Source organism: Neopelma chrysocephalum, unplaced genomic scaffold (genome assembly GCF_003984885.1).
Source record: "Neopelma chrysocephalum unplaced genomic scaffold, ASM398488v2 Primary Assembly neopelma1_376, whole genome shotgun sequence".
In the NCBI taxonomy this organism is placed as follows: Eukaryota; Metazoa; Chordata; class Aves; order Passeriformes; family Pipridae; genus Neopelma; species Neopelma chrysocephalum.
In genome coordinates, this window is record NW_020898040.1 from 233903 (window position 1) to 253055 (window position 19153).

General features: G+C 45.5%; 1 protein-coding gene across 10 annotated transcripts in view; it reads left to right on the plus strand.

Annotated features, from left to right (window-relative positions):
* MTMR3 (myotubularin related protein 3) overlaps positions 1-19153 on the plus strand; it is a 79832-nt gene that overhangs the window by 27719 nt on the left and 32960 nt on the right. For 9 of the 10 annotated variants that reach the window (XM_027706420.1, XM_027706421.1, XM_027706423.1 and 6 more), the window contains 5 exons: positions 4369-4447; positions 9532-9606; positions 9980-10069; positions 11545-11661; positions 18902-18984. In XM_027706420.1, the coding sequence (XP_027562221.1) occupies positions 4369-4447; positions 9532-9606; positions 9980-10069; positions 11545-11661; positions 18902-18984 (444 nt within the window). Of the gene's footprint in view, positions 1-121; positions 346-4368; positions 4448-9531; positions 9607-9979; positions 10070-11544; positions 11662-18901; positions 18985-19153 lie in introns of those variants that run through there. The other variant, XM_027706428.1, reaches the window with a different exon arrangement.

The following is a 19153-nucleotide window of genomic DNA, read 5'->3' on the forward strand; positions in this document are numbered from 1 at the left end:
CCAGCAAATGCCTCCCTGAAGATCAGCATTCCTTCTTCTCCATGTACATGTTTTCAAACTTTCTCTTGAGGAGTGGCCTTGCCCCATCCAGCCCCCGGAGCGTTCCCAGTGCTCTCATCCCGCTGTGGTTTCCAGCTCGGCCACAAGCTGCTGGCTCACCCCAGCTGGTGGGCAGCTGATAGTAGCACTGTGTTCCTGTTCCTGAGCACACTCAGGAGAGCATAAAAATAGTTGGGAAAGCAAGCTAAAATCCACTAGGAAGGACAGAAGAAGGAGAGAGCAGGAGAAGAACAACATTTGACCAATACTTGAGCTCGAGCTGAGCAGAAGGTGATGAAATCAATGGTGAGTGTGTGATAATCGGGTGCAAGAGGAGGTTCTGCCACGGCAGAGGTCGGGGATGTGGGGACAGTGATATTGGGAAGTTAGAAATGTAAACAGGAATGGAGAACTTCTCATCAAAACCCCACACTTGCGTAATATCAGACTGGGACATGGGGTGGCATAACCGGGCTGGAAACGGCACCTTTCGGCAAAGGGAGGGAAAATACACCTTCAAAATAGTCACCAGGAAAAACGCTGCACTTGGCTGTGTTTGTTTACATCCTTACCAGGGCAACTTGCAGCTAAAGAAAATCTGGATTTGTTTGTTTTCCAAAACTCTTTTTCCCTTGTGCCATTTCACTTTCTGCTTATCAAACCATCCCTCTCCTGCTCTGGGTAGATAGAGCCTTTCAGCGAAGGAACTGAAGAGGCAAGTTCCCAATCACCTAATTAAACAAACATGTTTATTAGAGCTTCTCCAGAGTGCTTTTCCTAGCTATTTGCCAATGTTTTACTTAAATAAATGTCAAGAAAAACATTGTCAGAGGCTCATGTAATTTAGATTTTGGAGTTCCTGTAGACCAGCACTGCTCAGAGTAGGACTGACTTCAATATTGGATTGGATTGCTTAAGGACTTGGAATTCCAAGGGTTGAAATATCTCCAGGGATAGAAGTTCTACAAATTGGAAACCATTATTTGGAGTTTCCCCTCACAATTGTATTTTTACCTGTATTTCACTGTTACAGTGTGATTGATATACAGTGCAACTGCTCTGCTTCTCCATAGCATCTGCCATGAAAAAACAACAGAGGTGAGAGCTGTGTGCTGGGAAAAGTGTTCACCTCATGCCCGAGTTCCCAAAATAGTCAGTGGAGCAGGATCTGAAGAAGGTGGTTCAAAGGAAAAGCTTAAGTTTAAATGCTCCTGTTCCCACCCCCTTCAGCACTGGAGGCCTGGGGCAGTCACTGCTGACAGGTTTGAGTTGGGCAGTGATGGGATGTCCTTGAACACCTGAACTGAAATGGTCTGAAACCAGGGGTTGGGATTGACCCCCACTGTCCCCTCAGGTGAGACCCTGGGGAACAGCACAGGGAGGACGTGGAGCTGCTGGAGAGAGTCCAGAGGAGGCCACGGAGCTTCTCCCAGGGCTGGAGCCCCTCTGCCCTAGAGCCAGGCTGGGAGAGCTGGGGGGGTTCACCTGGACAAGAGAAGGCTCCAGGGAGAGCTGAGAACCCCTTCCAGGGCCTAAAGGGGCTCCAGGAGAGCTGGAGAGGGACTGGGGACAAGGGATGGAGGGACAGGACACAGGGAATGGCTTCCCAGTGCCAGAGGGCAGGGATAGATGGGATATTGGGAAGGAATTGTTGGCTGTGAGGGTGGGGAGGCCCTGGCCCAGGTTGCCCAGAGAAGCTGTGGCTGCCCCTGGATCCCTGGAAGTGTCCAAGGCCAGGTTGGACGGGGCTTGGAGCAACCTGGGCTAGTGGGAGGTGTCCCTGCCCATGGCAGGGGGTGGAATGAGATGGTCACTTTATGGTCCCTTCCAGGCCAAACCATTCTGGGATAAACCAAACCAGCTCTGAGAATGGGACAGTCCAGTAAAGGTGGTGCAGAGCCAGTTCCTTACCAGACACGCTTGACTTTATAGGATTTACTGAAAGGGTCCTGTTCCCTTTTCCATCTCCTACCCTTGGCTTTCCTAATGGTGCTGAATCCATTCCTTGTGGCTCGAACAGCCGAGGTGCTTCTGAGGGGCAGCACCCTGGGATGTGCTTGGCTGTGTTAATTAAAGTCACCCAGGAGCTGGGATGCACCTCCCGTCAGGAATTAGCATTTGGGAGAGGACAGTACAACTCAGAGCCACATTTCTTTTCACAGGCAGCTTTTTCCCCTTCTTTTGGCACAAGTTGTTGCCTTAGGAAGTGATAACACTGGAGGTGCTTATCTGAGCCCAGCAGCCCTGCAGCAGGAATGCTGATGAGCGCTGGGGGGGTGTTTGCCGAGCCCTGGCGGGAATCAGGCGGAATTATTAACGCTTACATTGGAACCTTCTCCCCCTGTTTTTAAACTTCTCGACAAAACTCTGGAGATTCGGTGGCTTCTTCCAAACCTCATTAAAATCAATAAAAAGCCTGTTGCAGATTTTGTGAAGGGTTGTTTTTTTTTTTTCTTCTCTCTTCTCTTGGACCTAAACCACAGAAAATCAGTCCAGCTCCTGCGACTCGAAATGTGTGTCTTGCCTTTTGAAAAGCAAATACGTGGCCAGAAAACTGTCCCTGAAGAGTCGTTCTGGAGTTGTGTAGTTTGCCTCCAGAGCTCTTTTTTTTGGTGTTTAATAAACTTGCTCCATATTCCCCTCAAAGGTGACTTTGTACCACCAGGCAGCTGTGAAGTTGAACTTGTCGCACGATCAAGTTGGTACCTCAAAGTAAAACTGTGTCCATTCCCCTCTGGGTGCTGGGGTTGATTATTGACCCAGAAAAGTTACTGGAATTGGTGTTTGGCTTGTTGGTTGAGAGGGATTTTTAAAAAAAATACAAACAAAGTTGAGCTCTGTTGCAGGTAACCAAATGTTGCTTTTAGAAACTGTTTTATAAAATGGTAAATTGAAGTTTAGCTGAGGTTTTGGACAGTTGGCATCGACACAGGCCCTTTCTGTTAAAGCACATACATATTTGTGTAAATACTGGCTGAATGCAGACCCGTGAGATTCCCCAAAGTGGGAACAGCGTGTGCAATGGTAGAATTTCTTTTGGTGCATTTGAGATCTAAGCTTTAGATCTTTCTTATATTGTGGTGCCCCAAACTGCCCCCCGGACTCGAGGTGAGGCTGCACCAGTGAAGAGCAGAGCAGGACAATCCCCTCCCTCACCTGGCCAGCAGTGCTGGGCCCAAGGCACAACTATTTTAAATGCACAATTTTTAATGCACAACTTCTTAAACTTATTTCTTTCTACTGCGTCGGTCCTAAAATTGTCTCCTCTTTTTATTTCTTATTTTCCCCGTCACAAGCCGTAAACTAAAGGATGCAACGAATGCAAAATAGAAATTTATTTTATTTAATGGACCAGGAGGTGAAAATTATCAGTAGTTGTTGCACATCAAAGCACAGGCAAACTATTTCCAGCAGCAGGATTATAGGGTGTAGAAGCTGGACTTTGCAGGCACATCCAGATGCAGCATGCTGTTGGGAGAGAGTCCAAGTCACTGGGAAGAGCAAATGTCCTGGATACAAGGGAGTGGTGTCCCATCAGTTTGGCTGCTTGTGTGCTTTAGGAACGGTTGGGTTCAGTCTGGGACTTGAATTGCAGGGTTTGGGTGTTTTAGTGTGAAACTTTGTGTCCCAGCAGTTATTCCAGAGCTGGAGGAGACATCTGGGAATACCTGCTGGAGGACTGGAGGAATGAAGCACTTCAGATCCTTTCTCCCTGTATTTGTTTCGACAAATACGTATTTGTGGCAATATTTATATTTACTTTTGAGGCAATGACTGTTTGTGCAGCACTTGGGAAGTCCAAAAGATAGGGCTTGGGAAGAGGGGTCTCAGGAGCATTGCTGTTCCCCTTGGATTTTGCACCATTGGCCCAAAGCAACAACCCCTGTTTGGGGTCTTCATCTGCTTTCTTGGGGGGAAAAATGCTTATTTCAGTGTGAAATTAAAAACCACATTTGAAGATCAATAGAAACCCACTTGGACCTTCTGTAAAAGTGCTTTCCTGTAGCTCGTGCTCCTGAATAATTTTAATTTTTGTCCACTAGTTAAAAAAAACAAAAAATCCGAATGGCTTTGTGGCCATGATTTTGGAACTGCTCCTTACCAGAACAGAGGCCTCATCCAGCACACGTGTATCCGTCGGAATCCGGTCATGGAATTCCCTCTTTGGGCATGTTAAGTTGTAGTTACAACTTACACAGCAGTTAAACTTTTTCCTTTTCTTTAATTAAGCCAAACCCAACGGAGGAGTCTCCTGTCTCAGCTGCTGTTTCATAAGTGGTTTTTTCAAATAAGGGTTCATATTTTAAAGTATTGTCTTTTCATTTGCAGCTGCCAATGTGAAATATCAGGAGAGAATAGTTGGAACTTTCCGGGACAAGAGAGGACTGGTTTATTCTCTCGTTCTTCGGTAAGAATTGCAGTTTTTTGTACCATCAGCTGCCTGGTGAAGGTGAATTCTCTGGTTATCATTGATTACTCTCTTAATTAAATGAAGTGTTTTCCAAGACCTTAGACAAAAATCAATATTTTCCTGAGTTGGAGTTTGCAACCTTTCATTATTAAAAAAAAAGACTCCGACTCTCAGTTGTGCACAGTCTCCAAGCAGAATTCTTTGTCCTGCTCCTATTCCTGAACAATGTGCAATAAGTTGTCAGCTGCTTCCCCAGTAAATATTATCCAGTTACTTCTGCCTGTGGCGCCAGGAAAGAGGAGAAACCCAGGGACTGAAATGAGGGAAGCAGAGTGTTTATCCTTATCTCAGAAATTTCCTTCCACCTGCCAAAGGGGAGGAAGAGTTTTCACTTTGCAACAGAAGCATCTTTTGCTCAAGGTAGGTCACATTCCTGAATGTTTAATTCTCAGATTTTCTAATGCTCCCTTGCCAAAACCTTTGGATTCCAATCTCAAACTTAGAGGGCAACTGTGCCACAGAGTGTAAATAGCTCAGGGGGCAACTCAGCTTGATTCTGATATTAAAATAAAAGGAATTCAGAATCTGGATGCAGAACAAAGTTAAACTCCTGGCTACTTCCTTTTTCCTTTTTTCCTACTGTAAGTAGGAAAGTTTTTTCTTACTGTAAGTCCAACTACATCTGAATATACGTGAATCTAAATGATCCTTTATTTATAGAATCTTTTTTGTTTAGAATCACTGGCAAACAGATGGTTATTGCTAGTCTTAATTATGCACATAATTTAGGCCAGAAGGCACATCTGAAACAAAAGGTAATTAAGATGTTCCCATAGAGGCTGAGCAGAGTCTGAGGTTCCAACCTTTGCTCATCATTTATCCTTTCAAGCAGAACGTGGGGATGCAGAATTAACAAGACCAACCTCTTTTTTGGTGTCATTTAATACACATGAAATTGCAGGTGGAATGACAACACAGTAAATTGATAATATCACCTTTTTTGGCCTCAGTGCTGGCCAAAACCAACATAATTTCTACCAATAACAACAAATTTCCCTGCACTGTGTATAAGCTGTCTGCTATTTCTTTATGATCCTATTGATAAGGAAGAGCCTGAATTTGAGGGAGCTTTCCTGACAACGTTTTCCTGGTCGGTTGTTATCTGAGCTGCATTCCACCCTTTCCATTTTAATTCTGGGAAATGGGTTTAACTGTCAGGGAAGAGTTGATTATTTGCCAACTGCAGTGAAACAAAATGAGAATTTTCATTCCATTCTGTAACTAACCCCAAAAAAGGGGATGGGTCAGCTTGGGAAGGGGTTTCTTCAGCCAGCTGGGGCTGGTCTGGCTCTGTCCTCAGAGCAGGATGGTGGGAAATTACGTGGGGAGAATTCCAGAGTGCCTGGTGGAGTTGGTGATGGGAAGAATGTTCCTGTTCTCACTTCTAAAGTCAGGATCTCCTTACGAGGTGTCCACAGACATTGATCCTTCTTCTCTTCCATGGCTGACCTGGAGCAGTTTGCTGAGCTGGGGAGGGGCTGGAAGGCTCTGGGATGGTCGGGAATGGAGATTCCCGTGGTTCAGAGTTCCTGGGGCCGTCCCTGGGCAGCGTGTGGTCCATCCCTTTCCCTGGGGCTCAGCCCGGTGACCATGAGCTCATGGAGTGGGATCAGCTTGTTGACATGGTGGGAAAGGCATTATTTCTTTCAGAGTGTTCAGTGCCCATCAGATCAGGGAATTCATTGTAACAGTTCAGCCTTTCTTGCTATTTTTGTCAGCGCTTTTCAGAGCTCCTTTGTGTGGTGGCAGCGGCGCCGCTGGAGCGTTTCACCGGTACCCAGACCCTGCAGAGTGTTTGCTTTAGAACCAGCCCTGGGACCTCCTGTGCCATTTCTCTTGGCAGCATCGCCCTTTGTATCTGATAATCCTGATTAAAACTGAAACAGGCATATTTTTTTCCACGCGGCTTTCCCAAAATTCCCCTTAAAAAGAAAGATTCTAACATTCATGGAAAAAGCCACACTGTTGTGATAAAAGCTGTTTTGCAGCTCAATGCAGGAGTTAGACTGAAAGTTGGGCAGTAATTTGGGTAGTCTCTGCTGGGGGTGTATGATGGATCTTAGGAGTACAGCTGTAAGATATTTTAAAAGAATTTTTTTTAAGCTAATAGTGATTTTATTAATATGGAGCTGGTTATATAATAAACTTTAAATATATCTGATCAGTCTGAAGCACAAAAGAACAACTTCGTCCAGCACAGTTCCTAATAGATTAAATCTTTTCCTCAGATGTGTAATAAAGCTCATCTTTTTAATTAGGTTGGTGTTTCTTTGATAATTGTGTGTGAAGCTGAAGGAAGTTTTTAAATAGAAAGGTGTTTTTTATATCACAGAATCATGGAATGCTTTGGGTGGGAAGGGACCTTAAAGCTCATCTCTTTCCATCCCCTGCCATGGGCAGGGACACCTTCCACTAGCCCAGGTTGCTCCAAGCCCCGTCCAACCTGGCCTTGGACACTTCCAGGGATCCAGGGGCAGCCACAGCTTCTCTGGGCAACCTGGGCCAGGGCCTCCCCACCCTCCCAGCCAGGAATTCCTTCCCAATCTCCCATCTCTCCCTGCCCTCTGGCACTGGGAAGCCATTCCCGGTGTCCTGTCCCTCCATCCCTTGTCCCCAGTCCCTCTCCAGGTCTCCTGGAGCCCCTTTAGGCCCTGGAAGGGGCTCTCAGGTCTCCCTGGAGCCTTCTCTTGTCCAGGTGAACCCCCCCAGCTCTCCCAGCCTGGCTCCAGAGCAGAGGGGCTCTGGGATGTTTGGTGTTCAGGACTGTCCTGGCAGAGCAGGACTGCACTGGTGGGAGGTGGGGGGTACAGAAGGCAGTGCTGCCTCCAGCACCTGCAGAACCCACCCCAGATGTTCACCAAAGAGTTCCTAATATAAAAGTTCACAAACATACCCCCAACTCTCCATCCCTGCAGGCTGTGGGTGTGAGAGCTGCGTGTGCAAGCTCAGCGTGATTTTAGGGCTGAAAAAGGAGGTTTGTGTGAACCCTACAGTTTTTAAAGCCATCCTCTCTGAAATCATTACCCTTCATTATATCAGGACACGCTGCAGAGTTAATCTGGGCTCTGCCTTCCCTGAGGGATGAGCTGGACGATGAAGGCTGACTGGACAATCAGGCTGTTGCTCAGCCATCTCCCTAAATTTAATTGAGCAGGAGGCTCATTTTTAAATCTTGGAGAGGGAGGAGAATGGGAATCGTGGAATGTGAAAAACCCACAGTGAAAACCAAGGGTTGGAAGCAGGAACCAGATGGATTTGGGGGCACTGCTGAACCCTGGCTTGTTTGGGAGCTGCAGGCTGGGACCAGACATGGGTCTGGGAGAGAAATCCCTGAACACAACGTCCCTAAAATGCCAAGTCATGCTGGAATCACCACCAGCTCTGCTTTTCAGTACCAGGGCTGGGATTTTATGGTCTCTGAAACATTAAAGATCAAACCTGATGAATTTATGGTCTTTTAAGCTTTAGTCATTGTGCTCCTTGGATGTTCTCATCAGTCACAGCATGGGTTATCACACATGATCCATTCTTCTTCCCTGCTTCTTTTGAACAAAAATGTTAAATAATCCTGCCTTTTTGAACAAAAATGTTAACTAATCCTGCCTTTTTGAGACTCAAATGTTAAGTAGCCCTGCCTTAAACCAATATTAGCAATGTTACTGTCTTATTGTGCTGTTGGTAGACAACATTTCTACATTTCCTTAGTTTCTGATAACTTAAAAGAATGTTCCTCCTCTCCATTGTTACAGGCATGGAAATTTCTGGGCTGTTTTGTATTATTTTTCCTTATCAATTTCCATAGTTGATAGATGCAGTCTTCTATCAACTCTCCTAGCTTTTATTTTTCTGAATTTTTTGAAGTTAGGATTTTATATCCACTTCTTGCATTAATTTTTAGTGAGTTAATGGCAGTTTCAGCTCGATTCTGCTCATAATTTCCTCCTTTTATTTATATATACAAACACACATCTCTGCCCATCCTTTGTGTGCATCTGCTGCTCCTTTTCCCTCTGTCAATATTCCATACAATGTGCAGGATGTGTTTAGGGCTCCCTGCAGTGCTGCTGTGCTGAGCTCGTGGATTGAAGGCCATTCAAATGGTTTTCTCTGATAATTTGAAATATATTTATAAGTGGCACCTGAACTGAGAACTGACTGGACTCGAGTTTATCATTTGTATCTTTAATGTGCCACAGTCTGCAAGTCCCATAAAACACCTGGATGAATCCTGGTTTAGTAAAAAAAGGGAAGAACCTACTGGATTTAGAAAGTTGAGTGTAAGATCAATCTCCAAATCAGACTGTAACTCTTGTGTTCAGTCATTAAGTTCCTAATTGGGTGATTTGCACAAGGCCTGTGTCAGTAATTCTGGACAATTTGCAGCTGATCAAGGATTGGGAATTGTTGGGTGGGGGAGCGAGCAGGTCCCTGGTGTTCAGTGATCTGGGGCTCTGGGAAAGGTCAGTGCAGGGAAATGGATGTTTTGATGCATCCATGGATATTAAAAATGAGCCATAACTGTAAAATGAGCATTTTGATATGAGCAGGAATTCCAGTTCATGGGCCACAGCTGAACCAAGATTGTCCCAGGAGGATCCAACATCCCGTGTTTCACACCGGAGCAGACTCAGTGATCCCAACGATCCCTTTGGATTTATAACCCACATATTTGTGATTCACCATCTGCAAATGACTTGGGAGAAAATTCCAGGGGACCTAGAAAAATGAATGTGATTTAATTTACATCCTGTAAACCCTGGTCTAATTGCTGCCTTCAGACAGGTGTTCTCCCAGCAGCACCTCCAAGGGTGATTTTTCAGGATGAACAGAAGGAGCCAGACACAATTTGAAACAATTTTGGCTCTCAGGAGAGTGAGCTTGTGTGGATTTCATCTTTTCATAATTACTGTTTGCTCCCAGTTTTCTAACAGCTACATTCTCAGCCTTTAAAAGTTAATTTGTATTTATTTGCCAAAAGAAAATGACTGTAACTTCATCGTTATGCTCTTCTGGTTTTCTAGATTTTAGTAAGACAAGAGCCTCGAAGTACTGGGAGTAAAGACGAGGATTTCTCCTCCCATCCAGGGCCTGTCATGGTAAGCAAGAGGGGTTTGTAGGGTCTCTTACAGAGCAGAAGAGTTTAAAATCTGAAAAACTTTATGAAATTAACATTTACATGGGTGGTTGTTGAGTTTTAAGTACAGTGCTAGTCTAGGCTAATGTTTTTTTCCTAATGCTGCTCTAAATCTTTCTGGATTTTTAATGACTGTATTAATCAGGCTGCAGAAGGGAACCTGTTCCCAATATCACGTTCAGTTGTCTGAGTGCCTGTCTGTGAAAGTTCAGCAACTTTAGGAAGTTGCTGATCCCTGAATTCCCTGAACTCTGCATCCCGTGTGAGCTTTTTCCGTGGTTGTTTACAGCTCCTGTGAGTGACATGCTGAGGGTAACTAACACTTTGTTCCTCAGGATGAAGAGACTCAGCACAGCCTTGAATGCATCCAGGCTAATCAGATTTTTCCCAGGAAGCAGCTGATCCGAGAGGATGAGAACCTTCAGGTAATCACCACCCTGCTCCTGGCCAGGCAGGATCACAAGATCTCCAGCTGACCTGTGGATTCTCGGGCCTCTCCTGCAGCATTTGAATTCACAATTAGCACAGGAGTAGCAGAAGCTCATTTTCTCCTTAAATCCTCCAGTACTGTTGGTAGAACAGAGAACTCAGCATTACAGTACAAGAGGTTCCTTAGAGTGTCGGAAAAATATCGTTATTTGTACTAATGTCAAGTGCCAGGTTTTATTCCAGAGTTTAGAACTCTGTGTTTCTTAAAAAAAAATAAAACTAAGCTAATTAAACACTGCCACTGCACGTGGTTACTGGGAAGCCAGAAGCCTTCTGTTGCACAAAAAATGGATATTTTTTGATTTGTTGATTTTCCAAAGTTCCTTTGGAAATTGGTTTAGTTCAAATGATTTGCCACAGAATCCTGGAATTCCCACCCCCTGCCATGGGCAGGGACACCTTCCACCAGCCCAGGTTGCTTCAAGCCCCGTCCAACCTGGCCTTGGACACTTCCAGGGATCCAGGGGCAGCCACAGCTTCTCTGGGCAACCTGTGCCAGGGCCTCCCCACCCTCACAGACAACAATTCCTCCCCAGTATCCCATCTATCCCTGCCCTCTGGCAGTGGGAAGCCATTCCCTGTGTCCTGTCCCTCCATCCCTTGTCCCCAGTCCCTCTCCAGCTCTCCCGGAGCCCCTTTAGGCCCTGGAAGGGGCTCTCAGGTCTCCCTGGATCCTTCTCTTGTTCAGGTGAACCCCCCCAGCTCTCCCAGCCTGTCTATCCATGCAGCCACTCTTATATCAACTGAAGATGTGGTTTCTTTCATTGTAATATAAAATATTTCTACTTGATCTAAGCTAAGTTGGTGTAAAACCAGATTATTTTGAAGTTGAGCATTTACACTTTTCACCCAGCTCAGCTAAACTGGGCTTAAGTCACATTTGTAATTAAATGTGCAGTGTGATGGCACTGCAGGTTTTCTAACTTCCTAAAACAGCAGCATGTTGTGCATTTTCATATTTGCAGTGAGAAATATGAAGCAGAAGGTAGGATTTGTCCAACTGACTTGAGCTGTGATGCACTGGGGGATCCAGTCTTGGCTGGTTACCTGAGCTTATGTGGTGAATATTGGGGAAATAGCAGAGGAGATTATTCATCTTGGGATGTTTTGCCTACTTTAGGATGGATTTAATGACATTATGGAAATGCCACTCTCCATTAAGTAAGGAGTGAGAGCATAATTCAAGGGTTTGGCCAGCCTGCTTGCCAAAATATGAGCATATTTGTCATAAAAATTCATTGCTTTCCCTGAGCAAGCACTTCCCACTCAGGAAAAGCAACCAAAAATGAGGGACCACTTAAGAAAAAGCTACAATTAACCTCTGAGCTGGCCTCAGCAGGAGCTCATGGCTGAGTCCTCAGCAGGTCCCAGTGTGATTTGAGGGTGTTCTGAAAGGTTTCTCCTTGTGCAGGTGCCGTTCATCGAACTCCACGGGGAGAGCACGGAGTACGTGGGGAGAGCAGAGGATGCCATCATTGCACTGTCCAACTACAGGCTGCACATCAAGTTCAAGGAGTCTGTCGTGAATGTAAGTGCTGCTTCCACTCTGGGCTCATCTCCATCACCAAACCAGAGTTTAGGATGAGAGCTTGGTGATCCTGCCTTTTAAGGGCAGTGGTAGGGAAAAAATCTCTTTATAGTGTTCAAATCCCATTTCTCAGGGTGAACAGATCCGTAGATTTTGGTGTACAGAGATACACCAAAATCAAATCCCATTTCTCAGGGAGAGCAAATAGTTATTAAGGCACCAAAAGGTGACTCAGCACCTCTGAAAACCAAGTTTCCTGAGGAAATGTCACATCACTCAAGTTGATGTTCACTTTACAGCCATGGCTTCTCCCCAAGCTCTGAATGGGAGAAATAAAACCTCTTCCAAAGGGCTTTTGGAGCATCAAAGCTTGATTTATGCCTTGCTTGGAGCTTAAAAGGGTGGAAGTGGGTCCAGCTGCTGCAGTGATGTGCCAGACATTGGGTGGTGTGAGTACAGTCACTGACAGGAGGGATCTGGAGCTGGACCTCACCCTCAGCTGCACTGCTTTCAAGAGCTTTTTGCCAAGTGTCCATTCTTTAAAATTGTTACTTATCCACCTCCTGGTGGCCTCAGACACAAATTAGCTGGGTGTTGGATGCTCCTGTGCAGGATATGATGCTGACACAGACCAGTTGTAACACCAGTTGTGGATTATATAGAGTTTGACAGGACATTATACATGGCACGGATTTATTTTTGTGGGAATTTATAATAAAACCAGTAAAATAAAATCCAAAGACTCAAAGCATTTTTTTTTTCTCCTGATGATGAATTTTTTACCAGTCTCCTTATTCCAACCCAATTCCTGACCCTGGCTAGTTCCCAACTGCCAGTGTCAGTCACAGACCCTGAACTCTGCAGGGGTGAGTTAAGTGTCAGCCCCCAAACTGTGTGTTAATTCCAGAGCTGGGAGAGGCAAGGGAAGCAAAATACAGGAGTTGACAAGTGTCCAACACACACGTGACTGAGACACACATGACCCAGTGATGTGAGACATCACAGAGTCATGGAATGGGTTGGGTTGGAAGGGACCTCAAAGCCCATCCAGTGCCACCCCTGCCATGGGCAGGGACACCTTCCACTAGCCCAGGATGCTCCAAGCCCCATCCAACCTGGCCTTGGACACTTCCAGGGATCCAGGGGCAGCCACAGCTTCTCTGGGCAACCTGTGCCAGGGCCTCTCCACCCTCCCAGGGAGGAATTTAATCAGCACCTGATTTAATTTTTGATGCCATGTCAGTCTTAAATTTCAAGTTTTTGTTTGGTTTTGTACCAGAACCAAATTATTAACTCTGTAAAGATGTTGGTTACGAACTGAAACTCGGTCTTCAGTGTTTTATGTTGTGTTTAATTATGTAGCTGTGTTACCTACAGGCTTTGAAGTGTGGCTGGGTCATGGTTATCACCAGTCACTGCATTTTAGTTCATGAACTGTCAGTGTTTTAGGCTGAACAAGCACATCTGCTGCTGATGAACTTGTGTGTGCAGCATTGCAGGGATAACCTTCATGAGCTGGGGGTTTTCAGCAAAGTAGGGTATTATTTCTGACCGTGGCAGTTGCTCAAAGTGATGGCAAAAAAAACGAGGACAAAAATGTAACTGGAAATGTGAGGGCTGTTGTTTCCCACTGCTGACCATCCAGAGCAAGTGGTACAAGATGTGCATGTTTAGGGGGAGCATCACTTGACTTTTCTCTTCTCTTACTCTGTAGTTAAACCTGAACTGGGACTTGAGACTTAACTCTGAAGCTGTAGGTGCCCCTGGGATGGTGGTGAGGGCTCCGTGGGGTGTGGGATACCTGGGGACTCCAGCCAGGGGAGGCAGGGGTTTTATGGGATTCCTCTGCTGCTCTGGGATACAAACCTCAATTCCAGGGTTGGAATCTGCTATGGAAATCTATAGTGTGTTCCTTACTGCTGGATTTTGTGAGTCAGAGTCTCATTGTATGGAATTGGCAACTGGAATTGCCAAAGTGAAGGATGGAATGTTGGACAACAAGGAGCTGAGATGTGGGAAACAGGAGTGACCTTGGAAATCAGGAGTTTGTCCTCGGGAATGCCAGGGAATGATGGATTTGCTTTATTAGGGAAGCCACTAGTGCATGGACTGCACTTCCTGTCACAGTTGTCCTCAGGATAATTGGGGTCATTAATTTTTAAGAATTTTCAGTTCAGTATTTTTGGGCAGTAGCAGGAATTGATGTTTTATCAAACCATGTTCCTTGTTTGTGTTCAGGAAAGATTCCATAAAAGTTTGTCAGTTTTACCACGTCAGTTTTGCTTCTCTGACTTTCATATCCAGTGTTCTGCCCTCTCACTCTGTGTGATACCTCATTATCATCAGCATCATTAACCAGAAATAATCAATTAGTGTATGAGGTAGAGCAGAATATAAATCACTCTTTGTAGCCATATATGACCATCACTAATAATGTGCTGTGAACTCGACTGGAATCCAGGGCAGAGAGGGCTTGGAGTGTCTTTAAGGATAAAACATTCCTGCAGTAATTAAGAACCATATTTAAATTGTTAAATTTGGGAGCAATAATCCTTTTGGTTATTATTGATCAAAATTATTGATCAGATGCTGATTTTCTAAATTAAATCTTCACTGAGTAGTTTTTCATTGAGTTCATTTGATTCTCTCCTGCTGGTTTTACATCACTAGAGCTGTTCAGAAAACACCCGTAAGAAGATATTTTTAAAAATGCATAAATGTTTCCTAATGTTAGGAATTGGGAATGATTTTCGTAAGAATCCCTGTCCTGAGGGCAGCCACACTGAAGACTTGTCACCTCAGTGAACACAAGTATTTCTGTGTAAGAAAGAGGACTTTTAGCAAATATCTGTGTAATAGAACCTGTGAAACAAATGGATTCCCTGTGTGTGGATGTGCAGCAGTTCTGGGCTGGAATCTCCTCTGGAAGAAGGTGGGATATTCCCATGGTACCACCTACTAAAGTCACGGCATGAAGGGACTGGAATCCAGTTACAAATGGATTCCTGGCCTTTGTTTTTACCTCTCTGTGCTCTTCTTTGGTTACAACTCACAGAAATGGTGCCTGTGCCACCCCAGTGTTCCTGCCAGAGCTCCCCATCAGCTCCTGCACCTGCTGGGAGAGAAACACTGTGAAAAAGTTGCTCCTGCTCCCATTCAGCAGTGCAGACATGGCTGTGTGTGGGAATCACTCCCATGGATCATTTCCTAGATCACAGTGCTAATGGGAACACGGTGTTTCAAATGCAAAAACAAAACATCCTGCAGACCATGAATAAATCAGGGGATTATGACATTCAAAAGTGTTGACTTACATTTATCCAGGGGATTGAAGTGCAGACTCAACAGGGTTCTCTGGGGCACATGGGAGGTTTGGTTCCCAGGCCCATCCCTATTGATTCCTTAAGAAAATGTCCAACTTTGCAGCTGGGAGTGTTTCTGTGTTTTCTCCCTGTGAGCTGATGGCATTGATGGGAGAATTAACATTTCGGTGCAGTTCAGGAAAGCAGGGATTGCATGGGGCCTCTTTCCAGGGGTGGGTTTTGGACACACTGCAAAAAGAAAGTCATGATGGGAGAGATTTTCAGTCTTGGTGATGAGGTGAGTTTTAGTGTGAGCTTTCCCTTGCTTGGCCTTTACTGGAAAAATGGTTGGATTGGGATATTCCTTATGTCCATAGCTGCTGTGGTTCATCCCTGCTGGAGAGGAGCTCAGCCCTTGTCTTGTCCTGCTGCTCAAGTTGTTCACACTCAGAGCACGATGATCATGAGAGCAGAGAGGGCTCAGTGATGGCCTTCAAGACAAAACCCAAGTGTCATCAGTTGTAATGAAAAGCAAAATTTGCTTCAGATGCTCCTTGTAGGTTCTGTGGACCCGGGTGGGAACGAGCTCCCTCCACCTCGGAGCCCTTGGGAGCTGTCCTGGCACCCTCAGTGCCTCCCTGTGCCACATCATCCCACACTTGAGGACACCCAGCCTTGCCCAAGTGCTTGTTAAAGTCACCAGCCTGGAACATCACCTTGACATTATTCCAGCTCTGAGCTGGGAAAACAAGGAAATACAAGGAATTACAGCTCATGGCCTGAGTGCCATGGGATGTCCTGGAGGGACTGGTGCCAAATGGTGCACAGGGAAGGGTCTGTGGCACAGTTACTTGTGCCTACTGCAGCCTGGCAGTGGTCCACTGCATCCCACTGGGAACTGTAGGCATGGATTGAGCCATGGGCTGGTTGTTTCAGCAGGGAAAACGTAACTGGTGCTTTCTCTAACTACAGAGGGATCATTCTCTAGGTATGTCTTGTACTGGTGTAAGATAACAGACAGTTCCAGTCATCAAAATCATTAAAAAAAAACCCTCAAAAATAAAAAGTTTGAGTTGTAGAATGTTACTGTTATTTAAAATGAGATAATTTTGGAGAAGAGACAGTCAGGAGAGAGATACAGCAAGAGCAGGATGCTCCAGTAGTCCCTGTAATGGGATGTAATTGGGCTCAGATAACAATGCATGTTTATTCTTATAAAAGCAGAAATGATTGCTTCTCCCTGCTTGGTTTCAGTGCCATTATCAGAGGGAAGTGCCTGCAGATGGATTTGATGTCTCTCCCAAGAACAGGCTCTGGGTGTCTGACTGGCATCAGCCTGAAAGATGGGCAGGGAAGGTTATCAGGGGAGGGAGGGAGCGGCAGCAGATAATTCTACAGAGCTTTCCTGGGGGAAGAATAATGGCCAGGAAGGAGATTGAAAACACAAGAGGAGCAGAGGACAGGTTTTTATGACTGGGAAAGAAAATTAAAAAGATTAATAGGAAGGTTGTCCTGAAGAAAAACGAGCAGATTGTGAGGAAATGGCTGCGCATGGGTTGTCAGGGGAGAACGGATGGTTGGGGAGCACAGGGAAAGGGCAGGGAACAAAGAGGGACTTTGAAAGAAGGAAATTAAAACAATGCAGGAGGAGAAGAATTAGTATGTCATTCCAGTGCAGACAGAGGAGGAGGAGCCAGGAGGAGGGAACAAGGTGGAGAACTGCTTAAATGAAGATGGACACGGGGGGAAAAAGGCAATAGAAGAGGGCGTGGGGAAAAAAGATATTGAAAGACAAAGCAGCATTGGAGTAAAAAAGCAAGTCTGGAGTCTCACCTTAGCTGGGGAGAGGTACCTTATTTTCCATGTTGGTGCCATTTAACTCAGTGGTAGATTTAAATAACTTATTAGAGGGTAATGGAATCATTTAGTTTGGAAAAGACCTCCAAGATCGTCAGGTCCACCCTGTGCCCCATCCCCACCCTGTCCCCCAGCCCAGGGCACTGAGTGCCACTTCCAGTCCTTCCTTGGACACTTCCAGGGGTGGGGACTCCACCACCTCCTGGGCAGCCCCTTCCGAGGCCTGACCACCCTTCCCATGAAGAAATCCTTCCTGAGAATTATTGTTGGGTGCATATGAGGCTGTCCAGTCAGGAAGAAAGACTGGAAGATTCTCCAGTCAGGATCCATTCCAGTCCATTTATCAGACAGCACTGTCACAATTTGCCTGCCTTGCAGACTAGAAGCAAGCAGGAGAAGGCGTGGAAGCAATGAGCAGGTCAAATACAAGGATTAGCCCACGGAAAGTACACCTGGTGTGGTCTGTGATGCACTTCAGTCTCCTCCTGCCTTGGCAGAGTCACCTGCAGTCAGGTTGAGCTCAGGGATGGCAAAGAGGGGCCCATCTCCCAGGAGAGATTCCAGTCACCACTTCTGTCAGTTGTATTAGACTGTCACGGGTCTCAACCAGAGATAATACTGAAAACAGACCAAAAGTCAAAATGATTTGAAGATCCAAACTACTGGGCCGTTGGGTCAGGCACCTCCTTGCCCAGTCTCCTTGTGCCTGGATTGTCTGTCGTTTAACATCCAGCTACAACCAAAGGAGCAGGATAACTTCCCTGGCCCAGCAGGCTGGTCCCTCTCCAGCTCTGGAGAGCCCAGTGCTGCCTCTGGGTTCTGCTCTGAGCTGAGCTTTAAGCAGTCCCTGCCTGTTGTAGTCTGGGGCTGTGAGCTCTGGCAATGATTTGGAGTTTGCACTCAGAACAGGGCTCTGGGCTCTGAGTGGTGCCTTCCCAGAGACAGCAGAGTTCTCCTCCCTCTCCTGGGCACAGCGTTTGCTGTGAGTTTGCTCCAGGCATCATCCTGCTCGGAGCAAGTTTTCCTCTGGTTTGTATTTCTGGGATATCTCTTCCCCTTGTCTACTGTTTTTAGTTCCATTTCCTTGAGTCCAGTCCTTTTTCAGCTCTGTGGTGCCTGTCTGGATTCCTTATCCCAGATCCTTGATTGGAGGTGACCTTCAAGGACTTGCCCAACCATCTGGAAAGGCCCTGGCAGGGCAGGCTCTGACAGCCACATCTTGTACCCCAAGCCAGACCTTAAACTGCCTCCTCATAGTCCTCTGATGGCAAAAATCAGAGTATTGGAATGGTACTGAATGATCCCCACGGCAGAGGGCTTGTTGCCTTGTGCAATGTTCAATACAATAAACAATTCAAACAGTTTTGTACTTGGTGTTATTATAGGTATTGGCTAAATTTAGACATTTATTAATTTTATTTCTTTAAGACAATAATGTACATTTGCCTGTCTCAGGTAAAGGTCCAAAACTATTACTGAAAACTAATTAATTTTCATCTTGTGGTTTCTTCCTGTCTTTAAAAGTAATTTCAGCTGCTTTCACGTTCTCCTGATCAAGCTTCTGCTGGTTACACATGCCATAAAAATAAAAGCATATAACTACACTCAAATATGAAAGATTCAGCATTATTACTCTAAAGAGGGCTGCTTCAATCACAGTGTTGATCTGAACAGGCCAAATGGTTTTTCCCTGAAGAGGAAGTACAGGATATTTCCATAGAAAAGCATCCAGACTGCAGCAGTCTTAGATCTTGCTTAGCAGCTCCCTTTGGACACCAACAGTTAAAATTATATTAAGATTCCTAAATTTGGATCTATAAGAGAGAAAAATACTTCCATGAGAGAGGAGCTTGGGTATGTGCTGCCTTTCCTGACGGATTCTCAGCTGTTTCCATGGGATCCCTTAAGGTTTTGGGCTGTGGAGCTGACACACGAATACATGTTACCAAACTTCAGAGCTGCTGAAGTAGTTTGAATTTCTTTGTTTTCCTCCCTCTTACCATATGGTCCTACAATAAATCCTCATGTGATATGCACAGAAATGACTGTTGAAATGAAATAATGACTGGTTTTAATTGCAGGTTCCACTGCAGCTCATCGAAAGCGTGGAGTGCCGGGACATATTTCAGCTTCATTTGACCTGCAAGGACTGCAAGGTGATAAGGTAGGAGCAGGCTTGGCTTTCCACGTGCTCTGGGCAGCTGGGATGTTCGAAGGAAAGGCTTTTCCTTACTTCCAGGACTTGATTTCCCTCAAAAGAATTTTTTTTAGTGTCTGATTTTTATGGTATTTGGGCATTTTTGTGACGAGAGTGGGAGCAGGATGGGCTGTGT